General features: G+C 30.0%; 6 protein-coding genes across 9 annotated transcripts; 3 read left to right on the top strand and 3 right to left on the bottom strand.

Moving 5' to 3' along the window:
- The first annotated feature begins 1,005 nt into the window (after positions 1-1,005).
- On the top strand, positions 1,006-3,462 carry LOC109602141 (ATP synthase lipid-binding protein, mitochondrial). 2 transcript variants are annotated; one of them, XM_020018472.2, is made up of 4 exons: positions 1,006-1,149; positions 1,588-1,667; positions 2,191-2,401; positions 2,976-3,462. In XM_020018472.2, exons 2-4 carry the CDS (start codon positions 1,632-1,634, stop codon positions 3,137-3,139), a joined length of 411 nt encoding a protein of 136 aa, XP_019874031.2. In that variant the 5' UTR covers positions 1,006-1,149; positions 1,588-1,631; the 3' UTR covers positions 3,140-3,462. The 2 variants fall into 2 exon arrangements, with proteins under 2 accessions (XP_019874031.2, XP_049821744.1); XM_049965787.1 differs by lacking the exon at positions 1,006-1,149 and adding an exon at positions 1,151-1,170.
- A 706-nt stretch (positions 3,463-4,168) lies between these two features.
- Positions 4,169-4,893, top strand: LOC109602146 (protein MIX23). The gene is made up of 3 exons (XM_020018476.2): positions 4,169-4,328; positions 4,382-4,648; positions 4,698-4,893. The coding sequence occupies exons 1-3, from the start codon at positions 4,284-4,286 to the stop codon at positions 4,794-4,796; spliced, it is 411 nt and encodes a 136-aa protein (XP_019874035.2). The 5' UTR covers positions 4,169-4,283; the 3' UTR covers positions 4,797-4,893.
- A 21-nt stretch (positions 4,894-4,914) lies between these two features.
- LOC109602145 (ragulator complex protein LAMTOR1) lies at positions 4,915-6,036 on the bottom strand. The gene is made up of 3 exons (XM_020018475.2): positions 5,847-6,036; positions 5,412-5,792; positions 4,915-5,358 (listed from the first exon to the last, which is right to left on the bottom strand). The coding sequence occupies exons 1-3, from the start codon at positions 5,892-5,894 to the stop codon at positions 5,263-5,265; spliced, it is 525 nt and encodes a 174-aa protein (XP_019874034.1). The 5' UTR covers positions 5,895-6,036; the 3' UTR covers positions 4,915-5,262.
- A 278-nt stretch (positions 6,037-6,314) lies between these two features.
- LOC109602148 (uncharacterized) lies at positions 6,315-9,787 on the bottom strand. Its single transcript, XM_020018477.2, has 4 exons — positions 9,657-9,787; positions 9,080-9,325; positions 7,168-7,379; positions 6,315-7,104 (listed from the first exon to the last, which is right to left on the bottom strand). Exons 2-4 carry the CDS (start codon positions 9,154-9,156, stop codon positions 6,569-6,571), a joined length of 825 nt encoding a protein of 274 aa, XP_019874036.2. The 5' UTR covers positions 9,157-9,325; positions 9,657-9,787; the 3' UTR covers positions 6,315-6,568.
- A 3,118-nt stretch (positions 9,788-12,905) lies between these two features.
- Positions 12,906-14,490, top strand: LOC109602140 (60S ribosomal protein L15). The gene is made up of 4 exons (XM_020018470.2): positions 12,906-12,998; positions 13,210-13,390; positions 13,544-13,680; positions 14,136-14,490. The coding sequence occupies exons 2-4, from the start codon at positions 13,219-13,221 to the stop codon at positions 14,439-14,441; spliced, it is 615 nt and encodes a 204-aa protein (XP_019874029.1). The 5' UTR covers positions 12,906-12,998; positions 13,210-13,218; the 3' UTR covers positions 14,442-14,490.
- A 45-nt stretch (positions 14,491-14,535) lies between these two features.
- LOC109602139 (V-type proton ATPase 116 kDa subunit a 1-like) lies at positions 14,536-18,242 on the bottom strand. 3 transcript variants are annotated; one of them, XM_020018469.2, is made up of 14 exons: positions 17,865-18,044; positions 17,505-17,810; positions 17,269-17,348; positions 17,089-17,215; positions 16,862-17,038; positions 16,599-16,811; positions 16,258-16,545; positions 15,851-16,203; positions 15,671-15,798; positions 15,384-15,616; positions 15,105-15,330; positions 14,876-15,050; positions 14,709-14,827; positions 14,536-14,623 (listed from the first exon to the last, which is right to left on the bottom strand). In XM_020018469.2, exons 1-13 carry the CDS (start codon positions 17,952-17,954, stop codon positions 14,722-14,724), a joined length of 2,502 nt encoding a protein of 833 aa, XP_019874028.2. In that variant the 5' UTR covers positions 17,955-18,044; the 3' UTR covers positions 14,536-14,623; positions 14,709-14,721. The 3 variants fall into 3 exon arrangements, with proteins under 3 accessions (XP_019874028.2, XP_049821736.1, XP_049821735.1); XM_049965779.1 differs by lacking the exon at positions 14,536-14,623 and having other exon boundaries at positions 14,662-14,822; positions 17,865-18,242; XM_049965778.1 differs by lacking the exon at positions 14,536-14,623 and having other exon boundaries at positions 14,662-14,827.
- Positions 18,243-18,303: the final 61 nt, after the last annotated feature.

The following is an 18,303-nucleotide window of genomic DNA, read 5'->3' as shown; positions in this document are numbered from 1 at the left end:
GGTAATTTGGCAAATTTTCAAAAAAAAAAAAAGATCTATGATTTGTTTAACTATTTTATACAACAGTTTTAGAGACACAATAAACAATTTTTTAAACATAATTAATTATATAAAATATCACTGAAAAAAATATGTAAACAAAATATTAATTATTTTTTAATAGTAGTTTTATTTTTGTACTAAGGCCTTATTTCATATTCTGTTCTTTCTTAATTATATTTCAAAGGAACGCTTTAATTATTTTGCACTGAAAATGCAATAAAATGTACATTTACATTAATACATGTATATATAATTCTGTATTTTATTGATATTAAATATTTAGAATATTGACTTGAACAAATTCTTATCAGTATTATCGTCTTTTTTTATTTATAAATAAATGGATAAAGTTCAACTTAGCAATATTTAATAATATCTGCTGACATTGAACTCCAAATTTAATATTATGAATTAAATAGATAATTATAAAATTTTGTTGTTTACTGCCTCACTTTTTTTAATTTTTAATTTCATATTTTATTGAAATTAAGTAACAATCATGTGATAGTCACAATGAATGATTTAAATAACAAATCAAAATAATTATTAATTTCATTATTTAAATAGCGATTTTTAACTTGTCAAATGCAATAGTTTTATATAAAAATTCTGAAATTTCTGTTATTTGAAATATTAAAAGTTTAACAAGTATTACATAAACACATTTTTAGGTTACTTATATCACTGAATACCGGCATTGCAGTTTCCAATCGTTAAGCTTTTTGTGCCAGAGTCACGTGGCACCACCTAGTGCAACGCCCTCCAACCAAAAAAGCCAATTTACTCCATTTCAATATTATTATCAAACGCAATTAATCAAAAATATATGTCATTAAATAATACTTGTCTGTCACTTTCGGTATTTTGAAAATTATTGATAATAATTGAGAAATTAGTAAAAGTTAGCAAAAATTTTGATATAGGAATCCCCGTTATCGGCGAACTTTGCTCAACGGCTGTGATCAGTGGTTACACGCGTAACGGAACTTGGCTACGTTGAAGGCGTACTGCACATGCGCCCTAGCTTTTCAGCTTGAAGAGTAACTCTAAATTGTACATTCCGAGTTCAGGCTTGTTCTTACCACCTTTCGCCGACACTGTTCAGTGGTAAGTCGGTGTTCCAGTTTTGTGAGTAGTATTGTAAATCTGCAGTTATTTCATTAATTTTGTGTCATCGGTGATAGATTTCGTTGAAATTTAAAGGCGATTTGAAGGTTCCTAGTGGATATCGGTTGATTTTTGTGCTACGTTACGTATTTTATGTCAAATTGGTGTAGACGTAGACGAATTATACGCCGAAACCTCCGGCCATTATAGTTATTTGGCATTTGGATAAATACGGAATTATTGATATTCTGTTGAATAAAACTGGACTTGTATAACTAAAAGGCGCAATTTAGGTGACGGTCAGTTAGAAAATCCAAAAGTTAGGAGGTTTGCAAATGTTCTGTTGTTACGTAACCGATGTTCAATTTGAACCTTTGACTGTCTTTCATTTTGACATTTCTCATTCCGGAATCACTCTAATTGGAATATTCTTTTCAGGTTGTTAAGTTGTTTCAATCGAAATAGAAAATAAATAAATAACAATGTTCGCCTGTGCCAGATTGATCGCTAGAAATGCCGTAAGTACCAAGTTTCTGTTTTTTTCATTAAATTTGCTTTAAAAATAGCTGACAAATGCACTTATATCCTGATCTTGAGTTACATGTTATGTAAGCGGCCTCCAACCTAAACGTTCGGAAGTTTTCAATAAAACTTTCTTTTATAACTAAAAATCTTAAAACCTTAAACACTTGTAAACTATTTTTATTAATTTTGTTTTAAATATTTCATAATTCGTGTTACATAACCTTCAAAATTTTACATTAATAACTTTTGTTACAGAATTTATGCTTTAAAGCATAAATCAAGAGTAAAATTCTTAAATTTTACCTTACAGGTGTGGCCTACATGCAAAATTAAACACCTAGTTAAATTCATTTATCTCTTATCAATTACATAACATGAATCCTTCACATGATGACAACTATAAAAGTTCATAATCTTTTGATGAATTAACTTCCTTGGATGTCTGAAGTATATATTATATAACATTAGATTTTATTAAATGGGAAAATATTTTGAGGGAAAACTATTTAATTTCAGCTTGTGGCCAACTCCAAACAATACTTAAGACCACTCAGCAGTGCAGTGACCCAAAGCCAGCCTCTTGTCCAGACTGTGCAACAGCAACAACAGAAGCCAGCCCTTCTTCCCGCCATCCGTAGTTTCCAGACCTCCCCTGTGACTCGTGATATCGACTCCGCCGCCAAATTCATTGGTGCCGGTGCCGCCACAGTCGGAGTCGCTGGTTCAGGTTCGTCCATCCATTCCAATCATCGTTTCTTTTTGTTTAGTTTGCTGTAGTTTTGATGATGACAATTTAATGGTTTGCATAATTCTGTTGATGAATTAACTTCCTTGGATGTCTGATAGAACTGCAGCAAACATTCCCTGTGGCAGATCCCAAGGGTGAATGTGAAATGTAGAGCCTTTGTATTAACATAACCAACTCTTGCAGGCATTGGTATTGGAGTTGTGTTTGGCAGCTTGATTGTGGGTTATGCCAGAAACCCTTCATTGAAGCAGCAGCTGTTCTCATATGCAATTCTTGGTTTTGCACTATCAGAAGCCATGGGCTTATTTTGCCTCATGATTGCTTTCTTGATGTTGTTTGCACTTTAAGCTTTGTTCAGTTTCTTATGCAAGATCAAACACGTTTTTCATAGTGTTAACCCTGCCCTATTAAAAATATAAAAAAATAACTTGTGTCCTTCATTTGATCATTTGGAACTAACTGGTATGTTGCTTAATTATCATAATCATTTTTTTTTACAAAATTTATGGTCAACATTATGTAATTAATTATTTTTGTTGATTGTATGTTATAGGAGCTGGTATTGGAACAGTATTCGGTTCCCTCATCATTGGTTATGCCAGAAACCCAAGTCTGAAACAACAACTTTTCTCATACGCCATTTTGGGTTTCGCCTTGTCTGAAGCCATGGGTCTTTTCTGTCTTATGATGGCGTTCTTGTTGTTGTTCGCCTTCTAAGCGGCACTGCCATCATTTTACCATCAATTCCGCAACTTGTTACATCAACATCATGTTAACATCAAGTTACATTCAGCAATAGGACATTTATTTTATATATATATATCAATTAATTTAGCAAGACTCCAGTGAATATATGACAAGGGATCATATTCTTGAAACATCCAGAGACTTTGGGCTTACATAATTTACATTAAATAAATTGGCATATATTTATTCGAGTTTACCATCTGTTATTTAGAAGTAACACTATTGCATATTGTACAGTGTTAGAAAATAACTAATAAATACCTTAATTGCGATTTTTTTCAATTAAGGCTGTACATCTTTCTTTTTATTATGTCCTTTTCCTTTGCAGTACACTGTGAATAATTTATAAATTAATTTTTAAGATTAATAAATTGTTTCGATTTTTTACTGCCTTTTAATAGTACATTTTATAGTTGTATTGTCAGTCATTTAAATATATGATAAAAATATTTTATATTTTATTGCTCGCCTTCCACTTTGTGACAATTTAAAACGACTAGTTATTTTATTTTATTTTCGTATAATTAAAATATTTTAAAGTATATAAATATTCAATTACACATCAAGGTTATAAAAATGCAGTTAACATATGACTATATGGAAATTTCCAGCAAAATAAATTGTTAGTTTTTAAAAGTTTGATACAAAAATATATTTTAAGGTTGATCAACGCTACTTTTTGTAATTTCATTTGATATATTCTATTTTTAATTGTATAATTCAAATTCAGATATACCCAAATTCAATATTTTGATTATTAAAATTGTATTTTAAATTTCAATGTATAATTGATAAACATAGTTGAAACTATCTAAATTTTTGTTTATTTATAAACATTTTTTATTATTGATATTTACTAATATATTTCACAATCCATGACTGTCATATTTTACCTAATAGTTTATAGATATAGAATAGTTTATTAATAGAAAATAGTTTATATATAGAGTTAAGGTTCAATTCAAACAAAAATAACTACTGATAAAAAAATTAAAATTTAGTGCTGCCATCTTCTTACAAAATCAGTCAACTACTGGCACGCGTTTTACAAAGTGCAATTACAAAAAATTTTAGACTGAAAATTTATTTAAATTAATCATTTTCGTAATTCATAATGCCCGGCGCAATTATGGAATGTCCAGACATCAGCGATTTTCAGGTACTTGGTCCACATAACCTCATTGTACCAACGCAACATTACTTTCATTTTAGGATGCCTTAAAAAATTTAAGAAAACCTGAGGACATTATAGTAAGTACCATTAACGACGTAATTCCCACCAACTCTTTTCACAAAGATGAAGAGAACGCCTGCAAAGATTTACATGCTCAGTTAAAAGAGGGGCATGAGAAAAGAGACAATCTCATAAAAAATTGCATTTTAGTCACCACTGATAGAGTTAAAAAGTTAAAAGAAGAGAGAGAACTCAAAACTGATGATATTCAAGTGAATAAGCTATTAAAACAAGAGCAAACAAAGGTACATAGACATTCTTTGTAATGAATTTTTATTGAATTTAGTGTTTCAGTTGAGGATGTTGCAAGTGGAATTAACTGTGGAGGAGCTAATAAGACAAAGAACTTTAAAAGTTTTCAATGAGAGATGTAGGAAGTTTTTAAAATTATGATCTTTTTTGTATTCTATGGTAGCCATTTCAAATTTGTTTTTATAATCTGTAGTTGTAATTTTTGGAAATAAATTGTTAAAGCTGATTGCAATCTTAATAGGAGTACATTAATAAAAAATTTGTATAATAAACGAATATATTTCCACAATCATAAATTTACAAATATATTGTATATAAACATAATCTTATTTGCCCAAAAATTATGTATAATAAAAATAGCATCAACATACACAGAAGTAGTCACAAAGTCTTTAGTACATACTCAATTCATCACATTATCACCTGTTTTCTGTCATTTATATTTACATATCTTGCAATGTTAATCCAATAAGAATAATAATTAAAGACAATTTGTGCACTTCAATAATCTGCTGGATAATTGCACAATTCTGACTAATGTATATGCAATTTATACTAGGCATTCACATTATTCAGACTATTATAATTGTCAATTCACTTTCCAGTCTCAGCAATTTATTCCAAATGGCTCTACGAGATTCTCCTTATGCTCTACCTTTATATCTTTGATTGACGCTTCTGCAGAACTCACAAAAGAATTAATCTAAAAGAATAATTATTATTTTTAATTTTACAACATTCACAAACAATATTTACCAATTTTATGTCATCTTGAGAAATGGGTTCAGATGAGAGAATTTTTTCAGGGACCGGTATGTCTTGTAACAAACATGGTTGCACCTTATTAGTTAGCTTGCTCTTATTATTAGTTGCAATTTGCTGTACTCTGGCATTATATTGTTTCATCCTTTCCAAATATTCATGCTGTTGTAAATTATGAGAGTCCAAAGCAGCCACATCAATAACATTAGTAGCAGTTTCTTGTAAAATCCTATTTAAGGCTGATTGCTCATCAGTCTTTTTTGGTAAGGTGTTTGAATTTCTGCATAGATAATCATCACTATTAGTACGTTCTATGTTGGAATTTACCGAAACTGGATTAACCAGTAGATGAGTTCTTTCCGTTGGTTCACCAGACTGCAAAACAAAGTCTTTGTCTTCGCAAAATTATAATAATATGCACCAATATACCTGTGACGTAGTATCGTCTTTACAAAAATAACTGTAACAGCATCCCATACTGACCGCTTTTTAGTCTATCGTAAATTAAACCATAATCCACTCGGAGTTTGTTGGATGATTATTTTTGTTGGCGATTTATTTACTCCAATATTTAGTTATTTACGAATCAGATGGTTGACATTTGTTAACTACGCTTTAGAGGGATCTCTTTTATCGAACATAGGTGGGAATTTTAAATCTACATAAATAAAAGTTTACTTCATGTTATCTTCATAAATTAATATTATCTACAGGAAATATTTATTGAATTATTAATAATAAATCATTAAATATTAATTAATCTGAGTGTCATCTATCGGACAAATGCTAAAGCTTAGCAGAAACTAACGAATATTTCCTAAGCAACATTTGTGTGTTCAAATAATGCAGAATTAAACAGGGGACGGACTAGGGGATTATGAAATAAAAGAAAGCAAATAAAACATGTATTTTATAAGGGATTTAAAATTAAGTTTAATGAGAATTTTAATTATAAATATAACTTGCTGTAAACGAACTCTTAATATTATCTTGAATTTTTAACACTTTTATTATTACTATTTAGATAATATTAAGTTGTATTCATTCTCCAACCAGCAAATTTTAACCGTACATTATTAATAAAATAATCGTAGTATATCATTTACGTTAAAAATAAACAACAGAACCTAAAATAATATCAAGAATTCAGTTTACATGGAGGTGGGAGACCAAAAATTCATCTCCCTAAGTTCAGAGGGCTGAGCTTTGTAGACTTGATTAGGTTTCGAAACAGGTACATCGTCGACACTCATCGTAGACGCAGATCTTTCAAGATCCTCCTTGGTTTCTTCCCCAATGAAACCGCTGACCGACTGCGACAAGCTTCTCCTAGCCAACAAATTAGACAAGATCCAACTGCCCTTTGATTTATCCGTATCAGTGTAGGCGCCGGTAAAATATTTATTCACTCTGCGCCTGCTTTTCGGAGAGCTGTTCGGTGACGTCAGGGGCGACGCTGGCAGAGACTTGCTACCGCGCCGCTTGTGTGGATCGAAGTTCTTCAGATCCGGATCGCAGTCGTCATCCTCCGCTAAGTGGAATCCGTGCACCACTTTTCCCGCAACCATCTGATGGGCCACGCGGATAATTGAGGAGCCGCACTTGGCCGCTTCGCCCTTAAATCCGTCGTCCGTTCCATTTGATTTCATCCTACCGTCCAGTGTTTTCGTTACGATCGGATTGTCCTCTGTAAAATTAATTTAATAATTAGATCTTAGAATGTCTTTTCCGGTAAAAGCTTATTGGGTACCGTTTTGCAAATATTTTTGACATGGCGGCGGGTGTTTGGAGAAGTCAGGCTTTTTGGTGGAGACTTGAGTAACGGAGATATTGCTTTCCTTTATATTAGATGACAATATTTTGTTGTCGCTTCCTCTTCGTTCTTTTACCGGATGGCGGTAGTAGTACATGAAACTGTCATCGGGTTCGGTTGGGGAGAATGCACTTTGATCAAAGTCAAATCTGGAAATAAAGTAATATATCAACTTAAAACATTCAAAGAAAATGATAAATACAGTGATACTTAGCAAATTTTCAACAAACTAAATACTCACAGCTAACTAATTAATACAACAGTCATTTTGAAATTTTTAATTATATAAGATCAACATATTCTTTCAAAAATGATGTTTTCAATATTAAGCGTCATTCACAAAACGAAAATCTGACGCAAGTGAGAATTTTCTCTTCTCTAATTTTATCTGTAATTGTAATTTTCCTACTTCACAATCTCAATTATCGTTGGATTTGAAATGAGGGACAATTATATGCAAACCAGATGAATCCATAAAATTTTTAATATAATAACAATTGCCAGAGTTTTGATATTACCAACTTATAAATAAACTTTGTTTACTAATATATAAATTAAATATAGTAAATTAACCAACATAAAATAAACAAATTCGTGACAATAAATTATGCAATAAATTGGTGTATAAACCAACGATAACAGATAATACGTCTATATAATAAAAATCAAATAGTTTGGGCGAATTTTTTACAGAACAAAAAATTCACTATGCTTTCTGGTTTAATGTGTTCACTAAATATTATGTGCTTGTGTTTTTTTCATTTTATGAATCATATTTTGCACGGCACCTCAAAATAATGTAGAAAGAACGTGTGATCAGTTATAATGATCCTGCTCCTTTCACATCTTCTCTATCTTCAACAATCTTAAAATCTGAGAAAGTATTTTTTCTAGCGCCACTATGCAATCTGTGATATTCAAAAACAGATAAATATGAGAAGAATTTTTCAGAAACTGAGTGCCCACCCATTGTAGAAAAGTTTATTTATATTTTATAATTAAAATGATGAAGAAAATATTTCATAACACTTTATATCCCAAGAAAATAAGGTATTATTAAAATAATCTGTAATAAATAATATAAAATATATAAGTTACATTAGATTATCAAGATTAATTTAGAGGGTGTTAATTTCTTAGAATATTATTATACAAGTAAATAATACAATTAAACACATAATTATCTTATTTTTGTTGCTTTGATGATTATCACATATTAATAATTTGAAGGCGAAACCAATCGTGGACTGGTACGGGAAATGTCAAGACTTTCAATAAAAAATTAGCGGTCACGTATTTGAATCTACTGTTACTTAAAATATCTAACAATAGGCATTACAGATATCACCTATGATTCTGAACAATAAATTAATTTTAAAATTATAAGTAACATATTCTGTGTATTAATTATTCCCCACTTTTTAAAACATAATGTCCGTTTTTATAAACACAATTTAAAATGCTAATTATTTTTTATCTGGTTATGCTTTTTTATAAACATTTCAATTTCAATACACTATAAAATATTATAAGCATAGTTATGACACAGATAAGGTCTAATTTAAAATACAATGTAAGATAAAATTTTACTGAGCTCAGTATATATTATTCTAACTATATGAATATTTTGAAAGTTGCTGTAACTATGCTGTACATTGTTGTGAAACCTGTACTATTTCATAACTATATAACTCCCCATGACAACAAAAATGTTATCAAATCAAATGTTAATACATAGAAGAAAAAAGTAGAGGTCAAATTTTAATCACAACATTACAAGTAAACACAGACTAATAACAACGTGCAAATTTATAATTTGTTATAGTTATAAGCACAAGTTTGTACTTACTTGTCAGTAATTTTGCTTTTCATCCACCTTGGAATGGAAACTCCAGATGAGAGTGAACGATCCTCTTGTGTAGCCATTTCTTCTTATTTGATTTTTCACTTAATATAATTAATATTTTCCCTTATTTTAATTATTATATTAATATTATTATTAACACTAAAATTGTACTGAAGTTACTATAAAAATAAGAGGGTAAAAATACAATTATATTTTTCTCTAAGAGTATGCCTTGGCCATTTTGCAAAGCTGTAAATAAAACAATCATATGATAAGAACGTCATTTGGATTAAGAGCCAGAATAATAATAAAAGTTGGCAGTGCATCTGAATGTTTAAATCAGAATCTTTTATGGCACCCGGGTTTCAACACTGTCGAAATCATCCATCTAATCAATTATTTGTTTTAATAGTCGTAACCCCGATTTGTTGCATACACAACAAATCGTAAATTTTGTACGCAATTCATGGCTTTCTAGAATCTGGATAATTGTGGGTCACAGTCAGATGTTTTGGAGGTGAAGTTACTATTCTGGATATTGTATGCTTTAATCGAAAAGTGTAATTAATTTGGTAAATACCTTAATATTTGCGAATTTAACTTTTTTGATAAAAGCAGCCATTGTTCACTACAAAATGTTTTTTGTTGGAAATGTCAATTTATGCAAATTTAGAACGAATTGGGCGACGCCAAGCGGTCTATTTACTAACTAACGTCACAATAACATTGGAATGTTTAATAATAGGCAATAAATTAATAAATAAGTAATTTTTTGACTTTTATTAATTTAGTCAGCAAATGTCAGAACATTAGTAAGCTCAATAAATTGAAATTTGCCCCATTCGCTTATTGCTAAACAACAAAAATACGACCATTTTTGTGTACTAAGAACATGGTATATAAATATATATTAATTTAATTTATAAATGTGAATAAAAGCTTCTACGAATTTAAATATAAAATATCTAGGACCATTCTAGTGGTAGGAAATTTGCGAACTAACGATGGTTTAATATTCAGTTAGTAGACAACGATCACAGAGTTCTTAGTTATGTATATGTTTCTTTAGTAATTTCATATTAGAGGACGCCACTTCTAATTGCATCTAATTTTCTTTTTATACGATAGATACGTTTTCAAAAAATTCGTGTAAAGAAAAATTCAAGTAAAAAGAGAATTAGATGTAAACAATATTAAAAAAATCTTGTTAGAGTTTATTTATGAATTTATTTCGTGCCTACACATTTTAATTCATTAAATAAATTATAAAAAAATAATTATACTTTGAAAAAAAGAAAATAAAATAATAATATGAGATTCAAGAAAAATTCGAATCGAAAATCGTGTTAAATCAAATTTCTTTTTATTTTATACATTATAATTAGTGAGATCTTCGTTTAAATATATTATAGTCTCTTAATCACTAGTTAATAAATAATTCAAAATAACATTTTTAAATAATTTATCATTTATCATGATTATCATTGTTCAATTACAAACATCGACGTGCGTAATTTTAAAATAATATTATAACTGATTATAAACAAAAATACTAGTCATCTGTAAAACATTATGGTAAATCAGTATGGATGGTAACATAAAAATTTTTATAAATATGTTGAAGAATATTATCATATACCTGTTAATATATTTTATGTAATCTGCTCATGTTCTTACTTTTAAAATTCTGAACTATTAATTTCGTCCTATAATATAAATTAACAATAACATATTTTTAATAAATAATCTGTATATGTAATATAGAGCATATTCATCATGTTTAATATTTTCATCGTAATTTTCTTGTATTAAATCTACTAGTGATTAGTAATATTTAGTATCAATTATTTAGTGAATTGAAATTGTGCACACTTTTACATTACATTTTTGTGCATTTGTCATGTTTAAATCACTTTACACATAATATAATGAAATTGAAGCACAATGAAATGGGTTTATAAAATCCTAAATATTCTATTGAAACTAAGTAGAAATATAAAATATTTTTAAAAATATAAAATAATTGGAATCAAATATTACTAAAGATATTCATATAGAACGTAAGACTGACTAGATCTTTCTTATTCGAAAAATGAGAAATACACAATTCCTGTTTCGTACACTTCAAACTTCATACTTTTTTTTATCAAACTCATACTGACATGGTTTTAACTTATAATGAGATTTTTTTAAAACTCACTATACGTTAGTTACGTAACCACGTATCTAAAAATCGTGTATTCTATTTACCACCAAGTAGCAGAAATCCATCAATTAATATGGTCCAATAAAGCAAAATATTTTATACAAATAATATTTTGTTTTATTACTATGTCAGAATATGATTTATTAATATTTTTTAGTAAATTATTATTATTATTCGCTTTTATAACATTTTTTTCCACTAACAAGTAAATGGATTTACAAAAATTTTAACATATTTTCTTTATCTACTAAAACAATGTTAACTACTTTCTTGTATTGATTTTAATAAGACTGATATAAAATTAATAAAATCTTATTATTAATTAATATTAACACGGTGTTTGAAATATATCAAATATTTTATAATTTTTTTAATTTATTGTATTTGAATATAATATTGAAAAATAGTTTGATAAAATATAAATAAAATAATTAAGATTATTTGTTGCTTACGTACAAAAATATCTAAGACCAGAAGAAATATCTAATTTTATTTTTTTTTAATGAAATGTTACATTTATTTACATCTGAATATTTTTTGGAAATACAGGCATTTCTACTTGCCTGAATAATGTATTTATGTGTTTAGAAAATTAAATCATACCTTAAACTTATATTAACACTTATCTTACTACAAAGTTATCATTAAATTACCAAACTATTGTACAGGGTTTATGTTATTTGCTTCACTTAAATAGTCTATAAATTATTAGGGCTGGACCAATAGAGCGAAATAATTTAAAAAGATGTTCTTTTTTTCATTATATATCTATATTTTTTAAATGCAAAATGAAGATTGATTCAAAAACTTTCAAAAAAAATTATAAGCTGTATATCAAATTAATTTTTTTAACAAATTCGTTTTGACATGGTTTTAATTTTTAAAGAGATTTTCAACTTAATTTTTTGATATTTACTATACTGCTTTAGTTCAGAAAGTTGTTTTGTTATTATATGTTTTCATTTATTAAAGTTTTTATATTATTTAAGTTTAGCAAATTATTACTCTTATCTCCTATTATAAAATTTTGTCCATTAACGAGTAAAAAATACAATCTGGATTTATATAAGTTACACTCGCATAGTTCTCTTCTTTCATTATATTTTTAGAAGTTACTGCTATTGACCGATAGGTTCCACCACTTTCCGACAATTTTCCTTGTGCTCAAATGCTCCATAAGCATTGGTACACTCTAATGTATATAAATAAATGTAAGTTGTAAAATAATTTCTAAAATAAACAGAAAAAATTAATCAAAACTGAGGGATACCAAGTTAAACATCATTTGATTATGAATAATTCAAATATCTAATAATAATAAAATAATTCTTAAACTTGTTGGAAATAAAATGTCAGAAAAGTGAATTCCTGTATTACTTATTTAAAGAGGCAATTTCGTGTACTAAATTTAATTTTATTAAAAATATAGTTTCTCTATTTAATTTAAATTTATACAATCAATGGTGACTTTAGAATAAACATTACAAATTTAAATTTCCTGACTTTATTTTTGATTTTACATACATTTATGTTCGAATATTTAAAAAATAAGACATTTTTTATTTACAGAAATTATAAATTAATATTTTTCATAGTATTATTTTAGAAAACGTTTAACAATCAGAAACTGTTCGTTGCGCACACATCTTGCGCATGACAGAATTTCAGGCTATCTCTCTCGTCAAGCTTCCTTTTCCGTTCTCAGTTAACTAGTAGGTATGTATTCTGTTTAGATTTTAATATTTTCCTAAGTTTTCCAAATCATCCTAAGATAAAACGTAATGCTATAACACAGAACTATCGATATATTATATCTTTAATCCAACCCCATTCGTATTTTTGCAATTTCCACCAAAAACTTGTTAATAAAAATAAACTTTGTCAATAGTTAGGTTATGTGTCATCTAACATCTCGTTTATTTTTCAGGTTTCCAAAATGGGAGCTTACAAATACATCCAAGAATTGTACCGCAAAAAGCAGAGCGATGTGCTCAGATTCCTCCTTAGAGTGAGAGTTTGGCAATATCGTCAACTGACCAAGCTCCACCGTGCTCCCAGGCCTTCCCGTCCAGACAAGGCCCGCCGTTTGGGATACAGAGCTAAACAAGGTAAATACATTCTTCCAACCCTAACATGACAACATTTTTCAGCTATCCACAATTATCTGGATTTTGAACTGCGAAAATTGTGCTCAAAACATGCATGTTTACATGTGATTAAATGGACTGTTTTATTGTAAGTAACGCCGAATGTTCTTTCAGGCTTTGTTATCTTCCGCATTCGGGTACGTCGTGGAGGACGTAAGCGTCCAGTACCCAAGGGTGCCACTTATGGTAAACCAAAATGCCATGGTGTTAACGAATTGAAACCTGTTCGTAACTTGCAATCCATTGCTGAGGTATGTATTTACTTTCATTAGTACTGTCAGTTTGATAATTTAGATGCTTATTGCTAATTGCATTGCTCAAATAAAACAATGCTTAGTAGTACGTTATGCTTATATGTTAGCACTAGTGTACAATTTAAGTGTAATCTAGCAATGCTGAAGCAGAGCAGTGCAATTACTAAATTTATATTTTTTAATAGTGTTCTTGCTTTCTTAACTAAAAGGTAATAATCTAGATAATAGCAGTAAACTGATTAGGTTAATATTTGAACCTGTAAAACTCATGTTAACAAAGAAATTGAGATATATCTATGTTTCAAAAATACTTCATTTTATTGTTTTTCTTATGTATTTTATTTTAAACAAAACTTTATATGTGTACAGTTTTACTTTTATATTAATATTTTTTCATAATATAAACATTAATTGTTTACAAAAGCAGACCAGTATATAACTTTTTTTTTCAGGAACGTGTCGGCAGAAGGTGCGGAGGTTTGAGAGTACTGAACTCCTACTGGGTAGGACAGGACTCTTCCTACAAGTACTTTGAAGTTATCTTGATTGACCCATCCCACAACGCCATCCGTCGCGACCCTAAGGTCAACTGGATCGTGAACGCCGTACACAAGCACCGTGAATTGCGCGGTAAGACCTCCGCTGGCAAATCATCCAGAGGATTGGGCAAGGGACACAGGTACTCTCAGACCAAGGGCGGTTCCAGAAGGGCTGCTTGGCTCAGGAGGAACTCTCTGCAATTGCGCAGAAAGCGATAAGTTATATATATTTTACGTTTTGATAAACAATAAACCATTAAGACCCCAAGAGTTGTATTTATCACCCTGCAGTATTTACCTTAATGTTGTAAGTATTTTGTATATTTGTGTGTCCAAGATCTTTGGTGGTTTTGTCTATTGGTAATTAGGCTATTTTGGCAATAAACTTGTCACGCAAAAACCTGTAAAATAGTGTGTAATGAAAAATAAAAAAACAATCTTATTAGGGTTAATGATTTATTATTATTTTATATTACAAAACTTAACTGAGACAGTAAAATTAAACGTTTTGTTCATTTTTGGTAGAGAGATATAGAATCGTTTGAAATGAGAATGGTTGAAAAACATAACCAGATCCCATATAAAATTTACTTTGGAACTCTACCCTGAAACATACTGTTAGATACAATTTTAAGATGTGCCAATTTAAATACCAGTGTAATCGTAGTGTATGCAAAAAGGCGGACAATCCTTCCATGACGACCAAAATGGAGACAGTCAGAGCAGCCCAACATCCGAAAATAATGTAAAGAGCAATGCTTCCTATATAAGGATTTGTCATCGTCAGTCCTTTATCTAAAATCATGCTCCAAAGCACTTCCGATAATTCTGAAAATATATTATCAATTTTTGTCAAGTATATCCAATGGACGCAAAACTTACGCGAATGTGCCAATGACAAAGCCCATAATCTCAGATAAGAAGCTGTGTGTGAAACTGAGCCCAGTACATATTCAATAGTGTGAATTGATTGATGAATGAAGAGTTCACCTATAGAATCTCTCTCCACTTGCTGGATGCCAATTGTCGAGCCCGACCTCATTCCAATCATCCCTATCGTATCCGTTGTTTCGTAGCTTATACTTCTTGTTATCGACTGTTCAGTAGTCTATGATTTATAACCATTATTAATCATTAACGTTTGATTATTGCAGTTATTACAGAGTAAGTGGGCTTCTTATTGGTGGTTACAGTTAGTAGAGGTTTGGCTAGAAGCATCCAGGGCACGCAAACTAAAGCACAGATGACCAAACACTGCTGAAGTATTCGCTGCCCTTCAAACATGAACGGAGACTCGCACTCTTTCTCAAATTCGGCATGATTATTCAATATCATGTTAATGAAGGTGATCAATATTGACGGCGCACACCTTGTACTAGTTTTAATATTCTTGGCTAAAATTTTGTAGTTAATTATGAATACGGTAAGAAATGATAAATAAACCTTACGATCGTTAGAGGCGTAATACTTGATCCATTTTATAAACATGAGTATGACCATGTATAAAAATAAAAAGGACAAGAAAATTAGCTGCGGTATGAATTCACAAAAAATGCTAATTATATTCTTGAAATGTCTAAAAGTTGTTGTTAATAATAAAAACACTAAATAATATAACTGAAATATACATGTGATTGAAAAAGCTAACGATTACCCCAAACAGCATGTGAAACACGCCCAGTATAATTGAAATCTTCATTTTAAAAGAATTATGAAAAATAATTTTATTCTTTGAATACTGCCATACCGGATCCATTCCAAAGGGATATGAAAAACCTACGAATTCATTGGTTGCAGGATCCAGCATCACCGAAGCACGAGAAGCTAATACGTATTCTTTAGTCTCGTTGGAAACTTTCCACGTACTTCCAAAGATATTTAAAGACTTTGCAAATATGTCATTGTAAATTAATCCGGTATACATTGAGAAAATACCCATAAAGAATATTATGTATCGACCTCCAAAGAATATAGTCCAAATCTGAATAATAGACTGAATTAATAATTATTATTGCGATGAGATTAATGCATTTACTTCATTTTTGGATTTGTGTTTTAATTGTCGTTCTTTGCCGATCATCCAAGATGCGAATAAAAACAGGATGAATCCGTGTCCTAAATCACCAAACATAACAGCGAACAAAAACGGAAACGTGACAATAGTGAAAGGGGCGGGATTCATTTCTTGATAACTGGCAATTCCGTATGAATCAATTAATATTTGAAATCCTTTTGTAAATTTATTCACGTGGTTATAGGTGGGAGGTTCTTCGCTCGTGTCCATCTTATTTAATATTGGTGGTACTGAGCTTCCACTTCTCTCCTGTGCAAACAATTCGGTTTAAAAAAATTATAGAATTATTAGTTAAAGCTTACTGTTCCTCTTCGTAAAGCCAAATGAATCTTGTCCAAGTCCTTGACTGGTACCCAACACTCGGCAATCAGACATTTCTGGGTTACATCCAAATTGAACATGTTCAGAGTGTGATATATGGCTTTAATTTTTCGCACTTTTATGAACCAGATTTTTATATTTTTAGCGGCAGCCAACAACACTCTACGTCTATGATCCTCAGTTTGATTTAAAACCTTAACGAAACAACATTAGGAGTTGGTAATTTAATGTTAATAAGGCATACAATTTGTAGATCCTCAATGCGAGTCATTACACCAACAGCCATTTCCCTTCGTTCCGTAATGTTTTCAGGACATGGATAAATAGTCGCTCTGTATCCTTCACAAATCTTGATGACTTTTGTTTTCAGTTGATCTCCTTGATAGAAAATGATGAAAACTGATTTATACACTTCTTCTTCCTAAATATTGTATAATTAATCAATATAATAATATATTATTAGATGTTTACTGTATGTGGATCTAAGAGTTTGGTTTGTATTTCAGATTGTCTGACGAAAACGTTTCCCAAGCATGCTCTCCACAACGTCTTTTCGAAAATATTAAATTTATCTCGTTTAATTACTCCAGTTACAAATCTAAAATTTGTTATATTTTATTAGAGTTGTATTTAATAAATACAATTTAATACCCAAGTTTGAGCGCAACGACTCCTCCAAATTTGGGAGGTTGATCTTCTGTTAAGAGGTTCAGCTGATCGTGTGATCCAATCTGGGAAGAGTCCTCTTGTTCAGCCTAATGAAATTATTGCCCGAAATAACCCCACCTTTATTTATTAGTACAAAACTGTTACGTTTAAGCCCAATTATTCTTTCAATGTATCGATATTATAAATAAGTAAGTGGCAAAATATTTTTATCAACTTACCCCGTCTAAAAAAATGTGAGCTTTATTTAATACGTGTTTGAGTTCCACAAGCTCCAGAAAGTTTCTTTTCAGTGCGACTGCATTTTGATTCACTTCAATCAGTTCGTTCTCGAGTTTTTCGAATGTCGCCTCCAGTTCTATCATTTCTCTAGGCTCTGGAGCAATGGGCGATTCTCCCGAAAAATGTCGATGAACCTTGTTCTTTTGTATTTCCTTTTCGAGATAACGTAGTTTACGTTCCATTTCGTCACATCTTCTAATTTCGTTTACGAATTTTCTTTGAAACAGATTTACGTCAGGATTCAACTGCATTAGAATGTTAATTTTTTTCTATTTATTGGATTTGATAACAATTCTTACATCTCTAAATTGAACGAGACCGATTTCTCCCAGTTCAGAAACGCAGGCGTAAGCTGCTTCACTTTGTAGAAAAAGTTGACAAAGTGCCATTTCGGCACTTCTGAACAATGAGTCTCCAATAGAACTAATGAAATGAAATGGAAGTTACTCGTTATTTATTTTCTGAGAAACTTACTAATAATTTTCATGAGGCATGTTTTTCAATATATCAAAATATTTGGCAATGGCTTGTCATATAATCTTTTGTTATTTTGATTTCATTGTTTGATAATTTTATATATCATTCATATAAGAATTTTGTCGAAACAAATTAAGAATTTACTGTTAATCTATGAAATTATTCTTATTTTAATATGACGTGCACGTAGTAGCCTTGATAAATAAAATTTTAAGGAGTAATTTCTCAAATTTCTTATAAGAATACGCATCAAATTATCAC

The sequence above is a fragment of the Aethina tumida genome, chromosome 3 (assembly GCF_024364675.1).
Source record: "Aethina tumida isolate Nest 87 chromosome 3, icAetTumi1.1, whole genome shotgun sequence".
Lineage (NCBI taxonomy): Eukaryota > Metazoa > Arthropoda > Insecta > Coleoptera > Nitidulidae > Aethina > Aethina tumida.
This window is presented reverse-complemented; position numbering and strand designations above follow the sequence as displayed.